Source organism: Cottoperca gobio, chromosome 16 (genome assembly GCF_900634415.1).
Source record: "Cottoperca gobio chromosome 16, fCotGob3.1, whole genome shotgun sequence".
In the NCBI taxonomy this organism is placed as follows: domain Eukaryota; kingdom Metazoa; phylum Chordata; class Actinopteri; order Perciformes; family Bovichtidae; genus Cottoperca; species Cottoperca gobio.
In genome coordinates, this window is record NC_041370.1 from 22,620,058 (window position 1) to 22,641,538 (window position 21,481).

Consider the following 21,481-nt stretch of genomic DNA (forward strand, 5'->3'; position numbering starts at 1 on the left):
CAGGGGGCGGTAAAAGTTTAACTAGACCAGAGTGAAACAAATACGTACTTACAAATAAGCTTGTTTCTGCTTGAAGTTTAAGACCAAATAAATAACTTCATTCTCAAGTATTCAGAATGTTCCTTATCGTTACCATCTTGCATCCCTTACATGTTTAAATTAAAAAAGCTCAATGAGAGAATGACCTTATTGTTGCAGTTAATACAAGGTAAGGTACCACCACTAGATGGCACCAAGCACTAACAATTCATGTGTACAGATTACAAGAGACTCGGGACCAATCATTTCACAAATCGGTGACACATGTTTAAAAAAAGATCACATTTATTTTAAAACTGCTCTGAAAACACATTTGTAAAAGTTGAAAATCTCAAAAAGAATTCCATAAAACATTCTGTACAGCTGATCAATGTGTATGGAAAAGTACATCAACAGCAAAATTAAATCATTGTTCTGCTGGTTAGACTTCCTTCACATTCATAATTAAAAAACACACAAATAAGAACTGTGTTGAAAAAACAAAAAAAAAGTGAAAATACAATGAAAATACAATACAAGGACACAATGATAAGTACAGAAGTTGCTCTCATGTACTGGCTCTTTGTTGTTAAGCCTCATCTTCACAATTTAGGCAAAGAAAAATGCTAAAGTGACTCCTCATAGCAAAAGAATGAATACAGTTCACTTTCTGCTCATAGTCTCCTAACATTTCGCTTGCTTCGAGTGCTTCCTGGAAGGATAATGTCCTTCTTGCGGCGGCCTGCAGACTGACTGCCACACTCTCTAGAGTCATGGAAAGCACACAAACAGGCTGTGCAAAACTGGAACCCACAGTCTGCTCTGCTGCACACACCCTCCCGTTTCACTGAGTGACACCTTGCGGGATGCTGACATCGAGGGCAAGGCTTGAGGCACTCATCGTTGAAGAGGGTTTTGGCAACCTGAAAGAGAAATTATAGAAATTACTTAAAAGTTTACATGAACTTCCCTCAGCAGTTTCTTCAGTAAGATAAATTAGAAACCCCATTAACTATCCATTAAACAGCAATGAATACATGAACACACACACGTATAATCATTTTAAGACTCACTTCCAGAAATCTCTCCCGTTTGTGGCTGCTGCCTAAATTCAAGGTGCTGTGCTGCGATGGGGTTAAAGTGCTATTTGCTGACTGCGGGGTGCAGAAACTGGACGTCCTCGACTGGGCCTGAACAGTCTTGAGGGCCGACCTCTTAAGCAGAGCGAGTCTAGTCTCTGCGTCAGGGACATGGACAGCGCCACCAAGCTATAAAATAATAGCACAAAGCTCATTAGATGTTGATATCCATATTGACAAACTGGATGACAGTGAAAGTCATTTTAATGTTTACACTAAATTACATTGGACATAAAACAGCTGCTGTACTGGAATCGAAGATTGCTTTTTTTTTTTTTTTAATACCATCAATGTTATAAATGTTTTTCATTTTCGCAGGCAGATAGAAAATACCTGCAAGAGGAAGACGGCAAAAGCCACAGTGCCCTATGCAACACCCGTATATTGATATGAGACCCGTTTGTCATTGGCCAGCCATCAGCAAGTGGTTAATATGGCAAATCTCTTACCTCAAGAGCAGCCTCCATCTCACTCAGGTGGTCTCTTCTCTTAAAACTAGCTCGCTTGTCTTGTTGGATGATTTCATTCCATCTCTTGCAAACCTGACCACACCTGCCCAACACAAACAAATGCATGAGACCAATATTTCAGCCCACATTGCACCTTTAATACTGGCTGGTTCGTTAAGCCTCATCTTTTGAGCAATAACCACGCTTTACGTTAATTTAATAAAAATACAAAAAGCAAGTCCTGTACTTCGGTCTAAGCTAAGCATCCATTATATGCTGTATGAATTCAACAGGATTCTGTTGAGAGTATAGTTTTATTCATATATTTATCTATAACTTAATGCTTTGAGACTTAACGGAGGAGTGCCGAGTTATACAGTAGTAAACAGAAATATTAAAGTAAATAAGTTAAAATAGCCAAATCTGTAGAAAACATGAACCTGTAAATGCTCTCGGGGGTCAGGTGGCTGAGGATGACAGCCAGGATGTGCCGGAGGTTCCTCTTCTTCAGCTCTGAGAGTATGTCCACCTTCCTGAGGCCCATCTTCCTGCCGATCAGCCCTGCCAATGGCATAGTGGTCCTGAACGTCACCGGGGTCTCAGCCAGTGCTGCTGTGGACTTCAGCTGCTCCTTTAGGCTTGGACTTTGGCCAGCAAACATTTGGGCTTTCCTTTGGCACATAGCATGAACCAGCTGCAAAGCTGGAGTCAGAGACAGATTGACTGGGGTTGTCATAAGAGGAGTTACATTTGGATTAGCAGGTGTCATGTTTTCTGGCTTGGTTGTTGCCTTTAGTGGGGTGGCATTGTCTTGTTTTGAAGCGGTCGAACTATCAGACGTCAGACTATTACCACTTTTAGCAGAAAGGATACTGCAAGGGGTGGCATCATCAGCAAAAACATCATCCTCTTTAGAATGGCTGTGGCACCGATAAAGATGTTCATGCTTTCTCTCCGTTGGGTCTTCCTCAGACTGAGAGCCACCTTCTTTAAGTGTAGAAAGCCTGTGCTGACGCTGCAAACGGGAGCGCCGCTTTGCCTCTGCCAGATTTGGGGTTTCACAGTTTCCTCTGGAGGCAGAGAGCAGCAGCTCAAGAAATGAGCCGTCATGGTCCACAAAGGAGTCTTGGGATTTATCAAGGGCCAGGGAACTAAAGCCACTGTCTTCACACACAGACCTGTTCCAGGGTAAGAAGGGGTTAACAGAAGAATGTTAAGAGTATTTTATGAAACTTTCCTTTATTAATTGCATCTCCAAGTATTCAGCTAGAAAGATGTACTACAAAATTGAGGTGTCAAAAAAGCACATACCTGATATATTTGGGTGTATGTGTGGATGAAGGTGTGCCCAAGACACTTGAGCTGTCATACATGTCATTTGTCACACTGCTGACTGGTGATTGAGCGTGTTCCTTAGATGAGGCAGGCAGGGCTTTGATAAAGCATGGAGTCTCAATATTACTTTGATCAAAGGCAGAAATGCTCTCACTGAAATCTGCATCAGAGAGTGAAACTCTTCTCTCAAAACTGGAAAGGTAACCAGAGTTGAGTTTACCATCTTCAAGTGTGGAGGTCCTCACTTGCGTGAAGAGGATACGACGTTTCCTACCAGATAGTGGCAGATCCTGCTCCAATTTTAAAGTGCTTGATGTGTCTAGAGAGTCAAATGACGCACTGAGCCAGTGTTCAGACCTGACACTGAATGAAGATTCAGTCCTTCTGGTGCATGGTGATCTTGTGTTATCAGTTTTTATATCTGTGCTGGGTTTGCACAATAGAAGTCTGTGTCGCAATGAGCCATCTCTTTTGTATACTTTAGGAGTTTCACACCAGCCAACTGCTGATGGCCGCTGTTTTCCAACTGCATCCCTGGTGCTCTCCTTAGGTGGGACAGCAAGCCGGAGGTTCTCTTTAGGCGTTTCACAGAATTCCACTGGAGACAAAGACAGACAGGAGTCAACCCCACATATGCTCTGGGGGCTGTGGAATAAACCTGAGTATCCACTGTCAGCGCAGTCATCATAACAATGCTGGCCTTTGCTGCTCTCAATGTAGACTTTTGATTCAGGAGTGCACTGCATTTTTCTCCTCCTGTGTGCAGTCCTTCCCGTACACCGTATTCACCAAGTGGGGATGATGTCAACTGACCTGCAGACAACAGACAGTAGTGAGTGAACATACTAAGACATAACAGAATGAACTGGGGCTTTCTGGTAACGGACTAGTCAATTACAGAGCTAAACTAGCTTAAATGTTGCCTCTGTTTGCAAGGTCCTACCGTATTTCTAGGTTTAGGTGTCGTCATGTTGGACTTACGTAATAAGAGATGAGCCATGTGATAACAAATATATTCGTCGAAAGCGTGTTCAGCATTTATACTGTAGGTGGCAGTTTGTTAAACACAAATTGTCAGAAAGTCAGCTGGTTCAACACCAAACCTTCTCAGCTGTTTCATCAGCGTTGCTATGAGAGGGCGTGCTCTCCCTGGTGCCGCTATAAAGTGAGCTGTAGCCGCCAAAACTACAGACCCCGACTAGCTGTACACTAGTGGCCCACGGGCATCAGACGAGGGCCAACAATGGGGTGTGTGCCCTCGTGACTTTATTTACAGTTGCTTTTCACCGGTCAACGTACGAAAAGTAACGGTTGGGAATTAAGCTTGGTCTGCGTGCCCTGACAAAGAGGCCACAAATAACTACGTTACTGTGCACAAAGACAGAACAATAGTTCAAATATGGATACAGAATTATTTAGTTAATTTTAATCCATTAAAGTTAACTAAGTTAAAAAGAAATATGTTTACATAAAAACCAAACGCATTGACACCATGGTCAGCAATTAGCATGACGTGAAAACACCTGTGTCAGAGTATATATATATATATATATATATATATATATATATATATATATATATATATATATATATATATATATATATATATATATATATATATTAAAAAAAATCTCTTTCTATCTTGTATATATATATCTTTAGATCTTTCTATCGTGTGTGTGTGTGTATATGTGTATATATATATATATATATATATATATACACACACACACACACATACACACACATATACATATACACACACACAAGATAGAAACATAGATATACAAGATAGAAACATAAATATATAGATTTAAAAAATAGAAAGAAAAATAGATAGATAGGATGTTATAATATAATGTTACATTCAGTAATATGAGCACTAGGTTACACCAAACAGTCTGATAAACTTGCAAGTTATCACCGTAACTAAGTTAGCATCCTAAAACATAGGTAGTAGATTCCCAGACATGCAATTTAGCGACATTGCACACATCAAACAAAGCAATCGAACCAAAGATACTTACAATTTACAAAAGTGGTCTGACGTTAATGCAAAGGCCGTGAACTCTGTCGTCAATGTGTTTCCTCCGGTACAGGTCTCAGCTTGCACCCTTTATCGTCGTTTCTGTTTGCTAACGTTGCATGTTAATCTGCAGGCCAGGCAACTACCAACCACGTTTTCAAATTTGGAGCCCAATGTGGACTGTGTCACGTGTTTCCGCTTTGGAGGGCAGCTTTCTTCCGTGTTTGGTTACCATAGCAACAGACTGAACGGACAGAGTTGTGTTTGTGTAAATTCAGGCAAAGAGGCAAAACAGCAGCAGGTAACACTATTTATTTTACATTTAATAGCTTTAAGTTGACATTACGTTTATCAGCTAAGATGAACACTGACATTTTCCAAACGAAAAGTCTGTCTTGCGTTAATTCCTCAAATTCGAACTCGTGTTAATGTCATCACATTCTGTAAGGCTATCTAAATTAACTAGTTAGTTATATCGTTAGTTCAGTTTGCCATTAATATAACAACATTGTTTGTGATAATAACTGAGTAAAGGGATTCTCTTTCCAGATATGAGGTGCGCAGATGCAGCTTCCTCTCTTCAAAACCAGACCACCACCGCTGACAACAGCGGGAAGGTCCCTGTGGAGCACCTGGACTATGATTACATTAGAAAATGCCAAGATGTAAAATACCTGGACATGATCTGGAGAGTACTGAGGTAAAAACCACATAACTGAGCTTGAGTGTGAAGAGATAGAATTGATTTTGTCTGTCTCATCCTGAAAAAATGAATATAGATTACATACCAATTACCACCAATTGCTAAAGGATGATATAGAACGTCTTGACACAATACCGTCTGATAAACTGAAACTATTTCTAGGAATTTGGGCTTTCAGAAAATAATGTTTTACTTTGTGCAAAGGTCTGGGGACGAGGGCATTTATCCTCATCTGATTGAGTTCTGTGAGAGTCACTTGGAGAAACTGGACCCTATGAGCCTGGTTCTTAGGAAGGAAAAGCCTGTGGCCACAGCTGCTAGCCTCTCTAATGATGAGTGGAGCCAAATTGTTGATGAGTTAAAGGTATGCTACAAAACCATTTTTTAAATCAATCCTGCTCACATCCTGTTCTCTTCTTACATGGCCATTTAAATACTTTGTTTTTTACAGAAGTGGCAAGAAGAAACCAAAGAGACTGAGACTTCATTAAAACAGCAGTCAATGTTTGATGAGCTGGTGAATACAAATTTGCCACCTATAAGAGGTTCCAATCGTTCTTTTCCACTTAGTCAGGTAAAAACTGCCTCCAATGATGTACGTAACGTGTATTTATGTACACAAGAAAAATACTAAAATTAAGTCTTATGTCATCACAGACTTCAGTTCCAAAAGAAAAGAGGTATTCTTCAAAACATACCCTCCCACGTGATTATCGAGAATGGGACAAGTGAGTCATTCTGTCTCTACATTTGTCTTTTATATTCAGAAGAAAGAACGCACTGTTACAGCAGCTGCAGGCACAGTACATAAAAGGTTCCACACATTTTACTGTGTAACACGAGCTTTGCTAAGCTTCTTTCATTACAATGAGCCACAGTTAAACGGTTGATGCTGTTCAAGAGCATCACTTTGCAGAATATCTCCCTTTATAAAAATATATTTTGCTCTATTTCCAGGTTTGATGTCGAAAAAGAATGTGAAAGAATCGATGAAAATTTGGTCAAAAATGATGCATCTGTCATTATAAGCACTGGACACCCCAAACTCAAGACTAAAGTGGATGCTTCAAGTAATGTATTATGTATAGCAGCTCATATTAATTGTGTGCTCATATCAAACCATTGTGTATGTAGGTATGTGTCTAAAATGTGTGTTCTCTACAACATTATGTTATTTTGCTGTCACAAGGTAAATGTCCCCGTTGTGGAACTAATAAAGGATTTCTGATTTCTGATCCAGTGCTGACACAACAGGAAAAGCTGCTTCTGGCAAATTATGAGAAGGACAAAGGCAATGAAGCCTTCAGAGCAAATGATTATGAGGAGGCTGTTGCATACTATTCCAGGTCAGGCTCTTGAAACAACTGGTTTATTATAGAAAGCGTTATACATCTCTTAAGGAGGTTATATTATGTTTCCTGGCATTTATTTAGCCTTCTGTCATTCATTTAAGTCAGCTTCAATTCCCATTCACTGTACCTCCAAGTGTTTGTCCATTAACCCATTAATTAAGGATTAAAGTTTGTTTTATTTTTGGTATTTCATTACAGGAGCCTTTCCATTAAACCAACTGTGACTGCATACAACAACAGGGCACAGGCAGAGATCAATCTCAAATACTGGCACAATGCCATGAGAGACTGTGTGAGGGTGCTGGAGCTGGAACCTGGCAATATGAAAGGTGCTTTCCTTTTTTGTACAGTAGCTTTAATTTTACAGAGTTACAACAAAGCATGTTAACATAAATATGATTTTATGTAGTATCATTTTATGTTTCCACTAGCTCAAAAGACAGTTTTTTGTGAAACCCCTTTTGTGAATTTTCTGTATGTTTTCACATTTGCAATTTTACCGCACAGGAGTTGATAGCAGCTTCAATGTATGTAATGTCTATACTATATGTGGTTTATTTTTCATCATCAGCCCTGCTACGTCGTGCCACTGTTTATAATCACATGTGCAACTTCGAAATGGCTGTTGAAGACCTGAGGGTGGTGCTAAAGGAAGAGCCGCAGAATGCTGCAGCCACTGTAGGTGATAGAAGTACTGAGGCATGTTGATTACATGCCAGTAGCCCCTTTGTCCACTAGGTGTCACTGTATTTGTGTGAGACCAGGCCCTTAAAAAAAGATCATCACAGTATCAGATCAGTACAATAATGTAGTCTGCTATTACTCTAAATAGAGAGGTGTGTGGCTTCTTAAGTTGTTCTATGTTATGAGTATTTTATTCAGAGGACATTTTTTATATGTCCATTAATTATGTATTAGAGATTTTATTGTACGGTAGGTGAATGAACCAGAATCAACAATCCTTTATTAGTCCCACAACGGGGAAATGTACATCTTTACAGCAAAAGAACATATGAGGGAAAGTGCAGAGCGCGCGATAATTAAATAAAGTACAGCCATCCCTGTGGAGGTTGGGGGCATTGAACCTGAGTGGGCGATGTTCAAAACCTCTATTGCTGAAGCTGCGGTGATGAGCTGTGGTCTCAAGGTCTTAGGTGCCTCAAGGGGCGGTAACCCTCGAACACCGTGGTGGACCCCGGTGGTCAGGGAAGCCGTCCGACTGAAGAAGGAGTCCTTCCGGTTTATGTTATCCAGGAGGACTCCGGAAACAGTTGCAGGGTATCGAAGGACTAGAAGGGCGGCAGCTTCTGCCGTGTCAGAGGCAAAGCAGCGGGTCTGGGAGAAGTTCGGAGAAGCTATGGAGAAGGACTTTCGGTCGGCACCAAGGTGCTTCTGGAAAACCATCCGGCACCTCAGGAGGGGGAAGCGAGGAACCATCCAAGCTGTGTACAGCAAGGGTGGGACCCTGCTGACTTCAACTGAGAAGGTTATCGGCCGGTGGAAGGAGCACTTTGAGGAACTCCTGAATCCGACTAACACGCCCTCTATGGTAGAGGCAAAGCTGGAAGCTGATGGGGGATCATCGTCAATTTCCCTGATGGAAGTCACTGAGGTAGTCAAACAACTCCACAGTGGCAAAGCCGCAGGGGTTGATGAGATCCGTCCAGAAATGCTGAAGGCTTTGGGTGTTGAGGGGCTGTCTTGGTTGACACGCCTCGTCAACATTGCGTGGAAGTCTGGGACAGTGCCTAGGGGTTGGCAGACCGGGGTGGTGGTTCCCCTATTTAAAAAGGGGGACCAGAGAGTGTGTGCCAACTACAGGGGTATCACACTTCTCAGCCTCCCCGGTAAAGTCTACTCCAAGGTACTGGAAAGGAGGGTTCGGCCGGTAGTCGAACCTCTGATTGAAGAGGAACAATGCGGATTCTGTCCTGGTCGTGGAACAACAGACCAACTCTTTACTCTTGCAAGGATCCTGGAGGGGGCCTGGGAGTACGCCCATCCGGTCTCCATGTGTTTTGTGGATCTGGAGAAGGCGTATGACCGGGTCCCCCGGGTGATACTGTGGGAGGTGCTGCGGGAGTATGGGGTGAGGGGGTTACTTTTGAGGGCCATCCAATCCCTGTACGCCCAAAGCGAGAGTTGTGTCCGGATACTCGGCAGTAAGTCGGACTCGTTTCCAGTGAATGTTGGCCTCCGCCAGGGCTGCGCTTTATCACCAATCCTGTTCGTGATTTTCATGGATAGGATATCGAGGCGTAGTCTTGGAGGAGAGGGGTTGCAGTTCGGTGACCTGAGGATCTCATCACTGCTCTTTGCAGATGATGTGGTCCTTATGGCATCATCGGTCTGTGACCTTCAACAGTCACTGGATCGGTTCGCAGCCGAGTGTGCAGCGGTTGGGATGAGGATCAGCACCTCTAAATCTGAGGCCATGGCTCTCAGCAGGAAACCAGTGGATTGCCTACTCCGGGTAGGGAATGAGCCATTACCCCAAGTGAAGGAGTTCAAGTACCTCGGGGTCTTGTGTGTGAGGGGACGATGGAGCGAGAGATTGGCCGGAGAATCGGAGCAGCGGGGGCGGTATTACAGTCACTTTACCGCACCGTTGTGACGAAAAGAGAGCTGAGAAGGCAAAGCTCTCAATATACCGGTCGATCTTCGTTCCTACCCTCACCTATGGTCATGAAGGCTGGGCCATGACCAAAAGAACGAGATCACGGGTACAAGCGGCCGAAATGGGTTTTCTCAGACGGGTGGCTGACGGTACAAGCGGTTGAATAGTTTATAAAGATGAATATTGCACATGGCAGTGATAATTGCACAACAGTGGTGGAATAGTGTGTTCTTGTGTGGAAGATGTTCCTTTTACTTTGCTGACTTACTTAACAGAACTGGGTTGGGTACTGATGACAAATTATAATGTTTGAATTGTTCGTTGTTTAGCAACTTCTGTCTGAAACTGAGAAGAAGAGGAAGGAATGTCAACCAGAGCAGCAAAGCAAAGGCAAAAAGATCCTCATCCAAGAAGTAGAAGAGGAAGATGACAACAACAACAACGAAAAGACAAAAGCGGAAGACACAGGTGAGCTTGTTTGAACACCTCCATAATCAATATCTATATCCTTTATTTACACACACACAGACACAAGCCGGTGACTGTTTATAATTTCCTGAATCCATCCAGAAATCTATTTATTTTCATTTCAATGAGGTTAATGTTATTTTCGCTATATTTAACACGTCTTGGATAGTTTAATTAGATTGTCTATTGTAAGAGAAAATCAACTTTTTCAAATCAGCATATGTTAAGTATTCTGCAGTTATTGTTGTAACAATGCAGTGCATTGCCCTGCCCTTATTCACCAATTATTACTACTGATCTCAAATTAAAAACTAACAACCAGATACCTTGAGTAGATTTAATAGCTCTATGGTGGGTAAAATGACTGAATTTGCTTAGTTTTACAGTAAAGTCTGACCAATAACATTGATGATACTATCGGTACATTTGAGCTAATCACAGAAATATTGGTGTTGAGATGTCAACCTTTATGACTTTATGTCAACCAATAAGTAATGTAACATTTTAGTACAGCAATCAATCAATCAAACTTTATTTGTATAGCACTTTTCATAAAGTGTAAAGTTCAAAGTATTCAAATGATTGACAAGCGAATGTGGACCGTGGAAACAACAATTCAGCAATTTATTAAATTTGACAGTTTGAGACCAATGCAAGAGACAATACAAATGTAATAACATTTAATAAAAAGTTATAATAACAGTAGCTAAATAGTAATAAAAACAGCATGAAATAAAAACTAAAATGAAAAACTAAGCCAACTGTTGTCAACTCTTTTACAATAAAAGCAGCTAGCAGCACTCGCTCCAAAAATGGCAAAATAAGTGGTGATGGTGGTCTAGTGGTTAGAACACTGGAAGGTCGTGAGTTCAATACCAGGGCTGCCACAATTGTGCCCCTGAGCAAGGCACTTAGCCCTGAGTTGCTCCAGGGAGACTGTCCCTGTAAGAGCATCTGCAGTGACATGTAATGTAATGCTGAATCCAGTGAAGTGCCAAATTGACTCCCTCCAAAGCCACTCCCCTAAAAATGATCATTATGGACATAAACATAACATAATGAACGTTTTATGTTTACGTTTAAAGATTTCGATACTTCCATGTATTAATGCAAAAAGGCTTTTGAGAGATTTGCCCTCTAATCCACTGATTTACGCAACACATCAGCTTCAGCGATTCTAACTGGTAATAGCAGGGCAGTCATTTTCACCACAGCCCCTCCTGTCTGCCTGCGCTATAGAAAGAGGAAACACCCCTTGGCCCTCTGGGTAACGTGACATACTATGCGTGCGTGTTATCTGCCCTACCCCCACCAAGCGCTTTCATAATTCACTGTTGAGAATGGCTGCTTCCTGGAACTCCCTCTTTGATGTGGTTCTGTCATGTGTGTCCAACCCTCCCCCACTGTGATGTAACCGCTGACTCCTTCCTGTGGGTGTGTCTCCCCCTTCTCTCTGTCTCTCCCTCTGCCTCTCCCTCCCTCCCTCTCCCTTCTAGCTCGTCCGGTTGAACCCAGCCAGCCTGTGGGAGGGGAGGAGAGCTCAGCTGCTCCTGCCGAAAGGGGAGACATGGGTAACGCTCAAAAGAAGCCCCACAGCAGAGGGGACGGGGGTCCTCACAGTGAGTCCAACAACTCCCACCATGGACACCGGAGAAGCAAAGGAGGAAGCTCTGACAAGTACAAAGTCACGCAGGAGTCCAAGGAAAAGGTAGCCAATGGAACAAGCAAGAGGGGCTCGACAGCTTCAGTCCCGGCTGATCAGAGCAACAGCGGTAAAGAAACTCCGGTTGGAGGAAATGCAGGGGAAACTGTCAACCTTGATGCCCCATGTGGAGCCCTGCCCCCACCTCTGGCCAGGCTAAAGAATGAAGGAAACCTGCTGTTTAAAAATGGACAGTTTTCCGATGCACTGGAGAAATACTCGCAAGCCATTCAAGGCTGTACAGATTCAGGTAGGGTGGAAGAGTCCTCATCATGTTGTTATTGTAGTCTGAGATGGTTGGTAGATCAGACATATAGTGTGTAGGATGTTGGTTGATGTATGATATCGGTGAGACGCTTACTATGTGCCTCCATGTCAGTAATACCATTTATACTGACAGTGTGTTATAAACAACTAGGTCATAGTTTAACTGGCTGTTTCATCACCAGTTGTATCACCCTTATTTGAATAAATGTTGCTTTATGTTGTTTAATCATCAATGCTCTTGAGACTGTTCCTATAACTGGCCAATGCAATAATTATAAATCAAAGGTCATGACCTTGCAGTTATAACGATAGTGCTTCCATGTAGTTGTTGTTGCTTTACCACAGGGGAAGATAAAACTAAAATAAAACATCAAAAAGGATATTTTAAAATACCTAAACAACAGAAATTATCTCTCCAAGAAGCAGTCCACATTAGTGTACATACTGTACAGTCTAAAACCGCAACAACGGTTCAATATTCAGGAATTAATATGTTAGGCCGTTTGTTTGTGTATTTAGTGTTTTTGTTACTAAAGCGATGCGTCAAAATGTGGCTGTTGTGGTGCAAACGGACGGACAGTGTTTATGTTTTAGCCTCAGCCTGGTGCTAAGCCTCTCAGCTAAGGTCTGTCCAGGTCACATGACTGCTAACCACTCACTGTGAAATTGAATCTGCAGGACCGCAGCTATAATTCTCACAGAGAGGGAGAAAGTGAGTGGTTGATGGAGGGAGAGAAACTGCTGCCTGTCAGGTTCTTCCACCATCGATCACAGTCTCTCTGTCTATCTGCTATAGTGTACTCACTACCTACCCACTGTGCTGCTGGATGTGAAAGTGACTGGACATTGACCTCATCCAAGGTCCATCATCTGTCTGATGGATACATGCAATGCAGACAAAATAGAGCAGAGAGTAGAGTCAAGGATACATCCACCCATTATTTCATCCCCAGCCCCCGTGGTCAACATGTCAACGAGTGTCCTTGGGCAAGATACTGAACCCCGAATTGTTCCCAATGGCACAGTCAACGGTGTTCGAATGCTAATCTCTCATGATAAGCAGGATGCACCTTGTATTGCAGTCTCTGCCACCAGTGTATGAATGTGTCTGTGAATGGGTGAATGCTGACTTTGAGTGGTCGCAAAGACTAAAAAGCCAGATATAATTGCATTCCATTACATTCATTGGGTTAGGGTTAGGGTTAGGGTTAAAAATGCAATGGTCAGTGGGATGTCACAAAGGGAAACATATATTCAAACTTCTACAGGATCTCAAAGTTGTGTTTGTACCTCTAACACACTGTACATGCTCTACTGTCACAGTAACCTCTGTGAGCATTTGCTGAGACATCATCATCACTGTGTCACTATGTCATCATGTATGATCTTATTTAATCTGATGAGGTGGCATGCTAAGCTGACTGTATGTAGTATGTCTGTGTCAATGATAGTGGTGGTGAAAACAGAGGGAAATTGCCATTAGGCAAGTGGAGAGAATTGCAAATACACTGTGTCTGTATGAGCACGTTGTTTGTTATCTACCTTGTGTTTTTCAACTTGTCAGCCTTTGAACTCATTGTACTACTCCGGTAAAATAGCAGGATGTATTAGGATGTATTAGTGGGGGAAAGGTAGGCCTGCTGCCTGTTTTAGGTCCCAGCTAAGAGTTTAAGTCCAGACTCATACCTTGGATTACAAGTACAGTTAAAAAACATGCAAGTTACTCAGACAAGAAGATTGGTCAGCAAGTGAATAGAATTGTTGCATCATATACTGTACGTATGTGTGAATGCAGCTTTAAAATAATCTTGTATCCATTAGTCTGAGGTAGAAGAAATGTTAGGTTAATATCTGACCATGAACTTGTTTTAAAAAGTCACTTCTAATGCTCATTTAGTCATTACAGGATTAGATCATTGCAAAACACACACAACACCACAAGTGGAGTGCGATGACTTATTGGCAATAAATTGATGTCCATGTTTGGCAGAACCGCCATAGTTCTATAGTTCTTCTGTGTCAGGTCAGAACACAACCAGTAACCTCTAAACATTATAAATGATTCATAACACATACAGACTTTTTAAAGCCACACTTAAACCAGCCATGGGTTCTTTAAAGCCTATTTCATTCTGCCGAACAGGTTCTAAGCTTTTGAGTCGTGTTTCTCTTTTTCTGCAGGAATTGATAGTCCGGAGGATCTATGTATTCTGTATTCCAACAGAGCGGCTTGCTACTTTAAAGATGGCAACAGTCAAGAGTGCATACAGGACTGCACAAGGTGAGACTTTATTTCCTGATCTTGTAATACTGTGTGTATAAGTAGAGTGAGATGTAATGTCGGCTTTGGTTGGTAACCCAAATTTCTAAATGAACAGCGGTCAGTGTCTTACCTTGAAAGGCTTTCCAGTTTTTTTTCATGCCTCAGTTGCAGATCACTATTATTTGTTGATGGGATTTGCACTAGGGTGTGTTGTAATAGATTGTCATTAATCTTGTTAGAAGTTTTATAAGCGGCAAACTCAGGATAACTTGCAAAACCCTCCCATGTGAAAGCCTTTAAATACTTGGTATGTTTGCTTAAGATTCAACTTCTAGGACAAGCAGGAAATTGGGTTGTGTGGCAGTTTATTCACACATACACAACAGTACTTGAGAACTATATACCTACACAGCACATGAACACATCCACGTTGAAATCTGTCACATATATAGATTCCTAATCAATCCAGATGGACAGACAGCATCTATAGCAGAGGCAGCAGACTTGATCCTTTGCTCCTGTCTCATCACATCTATTTATACCAACCAGAGCCCTGGAGCTGCAGTCCTTCTCCATCAAGCCCCTCCTGCGCCGGGCCATGGCTTATGACTCCCTAGAGCGCTACCGTAAGGCCTACGTGGATTACAAGACCGTGCTGCAGATAGACATCAGCGTGCAGGCAGCAAACGACAGCGTCAACAGGTATTAGCCCTCACCTCTCACTTCAGCTGAGAGATGTCTGTACTGAATGAGTTTTAACATTCATATTCACATGGAATGATCTCAATGGTCAGTATGACAGCTGAATATGACAGCTATTCCAATGACTGTAACTCCCCTTTTACTTGTACTCATCCATGATGAAAGTCATTAAATAAAAAGGAACAAGATAAGGGAATGTTATCACTCTATCTGCCTTGTTTGATACTATTTTCACATTTTATTTGTATTTATACTTCAAGAATTGTGAATTGTGACATAATCAGAAGACTAACAAAGACACAAAGTCTAATTAGTGGCTAACAGATTTAGCTGGTGTTCAAAAGCAGCTCCGGCTATAGGCTAATTCTGTCCTCTCTGTGTTATGCAATAGGGAAACTCACCTGGCTGCTTTGTGTTCAGCAGTACCAGAGGGTCATAGCTTTAGCATATGTCCATATACAGCTACACAATGTAACAATAGGATGCCTGTATAAATACACACTATACAGTAGAAAGGAGTTAACTGCATATATCTGTAACACTTACTTGCTGTGAGCCTTTGTAATACCTTGTCTGTGTGTAACTGTATATATTCCACTTGTTTGTGTGACCATGTGTAACAGCCATGTATTGACTGATCTGCGTCTTCCTCCAGGATCACCCGGCTGCTGATCGAGGAGGACGGCATAGAGTGGAGAGAGAAACTTCCCGATATTCCTCTGGTACCTCTGTTGGCTCAGCAGCACCGTAGAGAGGAGCCGCCCAGTGCAGAGGTTCTCCAGGCTCGAGCAGAGAAGACAGTCAGAGATGCAGGTCTGTTTTAAAGTCATAATCAATCATTCAATTAATGAAATGTTATGTTTGTAGCCCAATAACACAAATTACTCATTTCAGGAGGCAATCTGTACACCATACGACACACTCTCTCACTCGACCCTTGCGGTGGATAAGGAAACATTTTTCTCAAAGATTAACAGGGGGGTGGAGGAAATCTCAGGGAGAGCAGAGCAATTTAGAAGAAAACTTGTGAACATATATGAAAAAGATGGATCAAGTAGGATATCAAGCCGCTTCCAGATGTCGCCAACAATAATAAGAAAAAACAAACATTTAGGAACATTCTACAGTGTACAAGTCGCATGCTCACAGCGTGTTGAGGCTCCTGTGTAAATCCTTGACCTTGATCTCAACATAACCTGGATTGATGAAAAGTGTGAAATAAGGGCAGGATAGCCCTGTCTCTGAAGCCTGCACACATCCCTGAGCTGGGAAATGCCCGTGCAGGAAGCCTTAATAAGAGCACTATTTTTAAAGCGGATATCTCTGCATCAAAGTTCTAAAACAAATGAAACAGTTTAGTGGTTCACACTTCATCAGCAACATTACACATTTCAATTTTCATACCGAACATATGATGTTCGTATACAAAAGGATGGATTGTGTTAGATTTGACTGCTACACAACAGTGTATAAAATACCTTTGAGCTCCACCTCGACAAACTACAACAGTAACATGATATGGACACAAGCATGTATCAATACTAATTATCCAGTAATATAACAGTTTTACATCCGCAGTGTCATTGGGTACTTTTCACATTTTAGTACATTTTGCTAAAAATAATTGCGTACTTTTACTTAGGTACAATTTTCAACGCAGGACTGCCACCACTGTTTAACACAGAGGAACAGAAGAGAATGGACTCAACATCTTTACCACCAACATTCAGCATGCTCCTGTTTCTCACTCACTCTGCACTAAGAAAGGAGGAGAATGTTAAAGGCCTCATTTTTATATAAGTGGACGTGTAACCTCTGTTCACTGACCATGCAGTTTTTCCATTCCCTGGGCTGTGCTGCAGCTGCTATTTTTAAACTGGAATGAAAGAATAGACCTTCTGGCACAGTTTTTCCCTCCCAGAAGACACTTTGCAGCAGATTGATTAGCCCTTAGTCCACACCGTGACTGATTGCTGACTCAACTCTCATGCCTCACGTCCAGCTAGCACAGCATTCATTTCAAGGTTTTAAAACCCTCAGGCTTTATAGACTGGCATATTTCCTTGTGGTAGGCTTTTAAGAAATAAAAATGGGGTCAATAAAATGTATTGCAAGTGCCGATGTGGATTACTTAAACAGAAAGGAGAATTGAATGTGAGTAAGCAGCAATAAGTAATCACCACTTTACTTTGTCTTCCAGAAAGGAAAGCAGAAGGCCGTTTTACAGCGTTGAAGCAAGAAGGGAATGACTTTGTGAAGAAGGGCCAATACCAGGATGCATTGGGGAAGTACACTGAATGCCTTAAGCTGAAGCCAGAAGAGTGTGCTATCTACACCAACAGGTTAGAAACAACCTGCTGTGGTCGCTTTCACTTTCTGTTCCTCTGTTTTGTGAAAGTCTACTTCTAATGGTTTGTTTCCTTATGAAGCAGGAATGTCAGAACGCAGTCATAAAAAAAATCAATGTATTGGTTTGGATAAATTAAAACAGACTGATTAATTATCCCCAGCTGTCATCTGCCGGCGATGCATTCAGCTCTGTGGCTAATTCCAACCACTCGTCAGTCTGTCACTGCTAGTAAATTAGCATGTATTGTTGGTAAATTGGAACAGAATGGCCGAGGCTCAGGAAACAGCTGCCTGCTTCACAACTCCATTTATAGCCACTATCATATTCATCTAAAGAGACATACAGCAAGCACAGCACAGTGCATGCAGCAGGCAGGGATGACTTTATTTTCTGACCCCCTCCTTTCTTTTGGAGGTCGCTGACAGTCGGTAGATTGTTGATCATGTCGCAGAGGAAACTGTGATGCTGCTGACATAAAAAATGTCCTGTGTGTTCATGTTTGCGTGTGTATGTTGAGCTCTGCTATGGAAAAGAGCCACACCAGAGTAAATACACACTTCTGCCACACAGCTGCTGAGGGCTATCTGACTGAAAATACTGCAAACACATTCATAAAGAAAGCAAAAACGATTAGAGAAATTTAGAGACGTAAATCTCATGTATCTGTAATATATTAACACAAAAAAATATTGTTTCCATGTCTTCAGCCTACTATCAAGTCTGATTCACAGTCAATGAGTCACAAACTCATGATATCTTTGAGTCACGCTGCTGGTGAAATAAATTAAAATCACAAGTGTGTGTGTGTGTGTGTGTGTGTGTGTGTGTGTGTGTGTGTGTGTGTGTGTGTGTTTGCAGAGCTCTGTGCTACTTGAAGATGGAGAGGTGTACTGAGGCCAAGCAGGACTGTGATGCAGCACTGAAAGTGGAGCCAACCAATAAGAAGGCCTTCTACAGACGTGCCCTGGCCAATAAAGGCCTCAAGGTGAAGAGAACTAGCCATTACTGACAAATGCCACGATGGAATGTGTTTATTTAAAACCAGGGCTGGAGCGAAATCTTTAAATTCCCCCCAAATTGTGTGTAAAAGGGGCATATCATTTAATTTGTCCCCTAAAATATTTAGACTGTGTGTAAAATGTCACTTGCACAGTTTGGTTGCATTCGTAAAGCTGTATAATGTCGGTCCCTCCACCAGGACTATCTGGCGTGCAGCTCTGACCTGCAGGAGGTACTGCGGCAGGATCCAAACGTGCAGGAGGCTGAGAAGGAGCTGGAGGAGGTCACAGCTCTGCTCAGAGAGAGTCTGGCCAATGCCAAGGCATTACCAGCCAAACCCAGAAAGACTGTCCCCATCACAGAGGTAGATACACATGTATTTCTTTTACTGACCTCCGCCAAGGAGGCTATGTTTTCAGCTAGGTTTGTTTGTGTGTTTGTCTGTCTGTCAGCAGAATTACAGGAAAGCTACCGGTCCAATTGTTATGAAACTTGGTGGAAGGGTGAAGCATGGGCCAAGAAAGAACTTATTACATTTTGGAGCAGATCTGAATCATGGGACGGACACACACATTATGTTTTACTTTCGTTAACATTGCGAGAGCATTTGTGCTGCATTCATGTGGTGTCGGAATAATCGTAGAAATTAGGTTCCCAAGCATGGACATCCAGCCCCCTGGAATAGCGCTTAGCTGTGTGGTGATCTTGGTTTAGGGGCCACGGTCGGAAACTGCAGGCCACGTGAACTGCATGTTATGCCGTGTTTCCACCGATTTATAACACCTGACTACTTTCTTTGGGCCTCTCTCATTCTCTTGAAGTCAGTGTATTCATATGAATGCAGTATGCACATAAAGTAAACATTGCCATCTTTCCTCAAACAAACCCTCCCTCATGTCTGTCCTCTGTAAATCACTTCTGTGTATCTTCTTTCTCAGGTTGAGGGTGACGAGGAAGCAACAGGCGTTGCTAACTCAGAGAGCAGTCACAGAGGAGAGGACATCACCACCAACCTCCGGCCGACCGACGCCTACGAGTACGGCCAGGCTCTGAACGCAGCTCGCTGCAGCGGAAACACAGCGGCCTGCGCTGACCTGCTGGCCTCCACAACCCCGGAGACACTTCCCCAGTTCCTGAGTACCCAGCTGGATGGAAACACCATCAGCTTCATCATGCAGGCGCTGGACTCCCACCTCCTGGAGAAAGACCCCAACCTGGTCTATCGACACCTCAACCATCTGCACACCACCGACAGGTTCTCGGTAAGATACACTTTATGTCCGCAGGTTTTATAGTTATATTTTGTTATATAGTTTTATATTTTGCAAAAATGTATGACTTGAAAGGATATTTGTAAGTCGCATATCTCTTTACAGAGCACACATGTAAATGTGGTGACTACAACATCTAATAAATCGTAAATATGTTTTGGTAAGTAATCTGTGGTTGTGTTGATAAAGACGATCTGCTGTTTTTGCAGGTTGTGTTGATGCTGCTAGAGAAGGAAGAGCGTCGCCACATGACTCAGCTGTTTGAGCATCTGTCTGCTGTGCAGAGCACAGAGTTCACTAAGAACGATGTTCAGAATCTGGCCAACAAGTACATCTGACCCTCCTGCCCCTGCTCCCTGCTGCATGAGCGTCTGCACCACTACAGCTCTTGGATCTATGCAAAACACTGCACAAGAACTGAGTACACAACGGCAGGAAGCTGCAGAATGTGCCCCGAAGCAATCCAATGGAACTGAGTCACATTCACTCTACTGGGCCGGGCTGTAAATTAACTGATCACTGTATGTTTAAGTGACAGTATGGAATATATTTTTCTCTCCAGAACATTTTGCTATGCAGATTTACTTTTGTACCACCATTTGCATTGTACAACAGGCAGGCAGTGGGATTATATGGACCTTTCGCTTTAGTGTATTGATAAAAAGGGTCCAATGTACAATGTTATGCAAGGCTACAGGCAAGTGTTTCCCCAACAGGCAGGTGAGTTTGCTCAGGACTGGCTTATGTTCCCTGAAAGGAGCTTCCTTGTTCCGGTCCTTAAACCCTGTCAGTCTTTTCATATCAGTCATTTGATAAGTGAGCTTCTGTCAGACACCAGCTGAGATCAGAAATGATATTCAGTGCTGGCTGAATATAGCCAGGGAACATGTGGGGACATTTGCCACTGAGATAATTAAGAAGTCCGTTGCTGTGGGTCAAAACCATAAGATACAGAAAGAGTTTTATTATGACCATATGCACTCTCTGGGGGAGAAGCCTGCATGATATTTCATTTCGCAGTATGAAAATAGTATCTGTTGAACTGATATTCACTGACAATGTTGTAGGAGAAAATACAATTTGTAATCTTACATGACTCAGATGCTCTCCTTTGTTTATTCAGCCATATAATTAGCAGATCACTCTCAAAGGCTGGTGTCTGTCTTTTCCATAAGGGATGACATGAAGTCATTCAACCTATTTGTTTACCAAATTAGCCTGAGAGCCGACGCACTTCTGCACATTCATGTTCAGCCATGCAGATGTGTACACACTGGAGAGAGCAGCATCTTTGAGATGTGTGCCTTAGATTTCAGGCGAGAGGTGCAGATACTCCCAAAGAGAGAGTATATTTGTGTCACTCAATAGCTTTTATCAAAATGTTAAATGGTTTGGATTTTATGCATCATAAATCGTACATATATTCACTTAGCTACATGCACGTAATTGTTTAAGATGTCATTTATTTGCTCATTTAAAGACATTCTTTCAATGTTAAGTATTTAATTATTGAACATTCCAGTCATCCAAAATTGAAGACTGCCTAAATCCAAACCGTTCTTTGTTTTCAAATGTTTTAACAGTTCTACATGAATGTACCAAATTTAGTTGAGGGTAACAAGTTGGGGGGCGAGAGGCAATAATTTCACATGTTCCAGTTTTTCTTCACTGTGGTTTTAACATTAGATTTCAGTAGAGATGTAATAAAAATGTGTACAGTATTCACAGAGGGCTATTCAATAAACTGGGAAAAAATGGTTTCTTCTCTGTGCTAAGGTGAAATTAAATAGTTAAATAAAAATGGAATACCCTAATTATTG

At 42.1% G+C, this 21,481-nt stretch overlaps 2 protein-coding genes across 2 annotated transcripts; one reads left to right on the top strand and one right to left on the bottom strand.

The window, feature by feature from the left end:
• Positions 1–312: 312 nt before the first annotated feature.
• Positions 313–5,161, bottom strand: fbxo43 (F-box protein 43). Its single transcript, XM_029451563.1, has 6 exons — positions 4,969–5,161; positions 2,918–3,754; positions 2,047–2,784; positions 1,607–1,709; positions 1,092–1,286; positions 313–941 (listed from the first exon to the last, which is right to left on the bottom strand). The coding sequence occupies exons 2-6, from the start codon at positions 3,685–3,687 to the stop codon at positions 693–695; spliced, it is 2,055 nt and encodes a 684-aa protein (XP_029307423.1). The 5' UTR covers positions 3,688–3,754; positions 4,969–5,161; the 3' UTR covers positions 313–692.
• A 46-nt stretch (positions 5,162–5,207) lies between these two features.
• On the top strand, positions 5,208–21,475 carry spag1b (sperm associated antigen 1b). The gene is made up of 19 exons (XM_029451562.1): positions 5,208–5,268; positions 5,517–5,667; positions 5,875–6,034; positions 6,122–6,244; positions 6,328–6,398; positions 6,628–6,740; positions 6,911–7,016; positions 7,221–7,351; positions 7,594–7,700; positions 9,969–10,107; positions 11,604–12,059; positions 14,258–14,357; positions 14,889–15,041; positions 15,697–15,854; positions 17,242–17,383; positions 18,250–18,376; positions 18,590–18,754; positions 19,329–19,652; positions 19,871–21,475. Exons 2-19 carry the CDS (start codon positions 5,519–5,521, stop codon positions 19,997–19,999), a joined length of 2,853 nt encoding a protein of 950 aa, XP_029307422.1. The 5' UTR covers positions 5,208–5,268; positions 5,517–5,518; the 3' UTR covers positions 20,000–21,475.
• Positions 21,476–21,481: the final 6 nt, after the last annotated feature.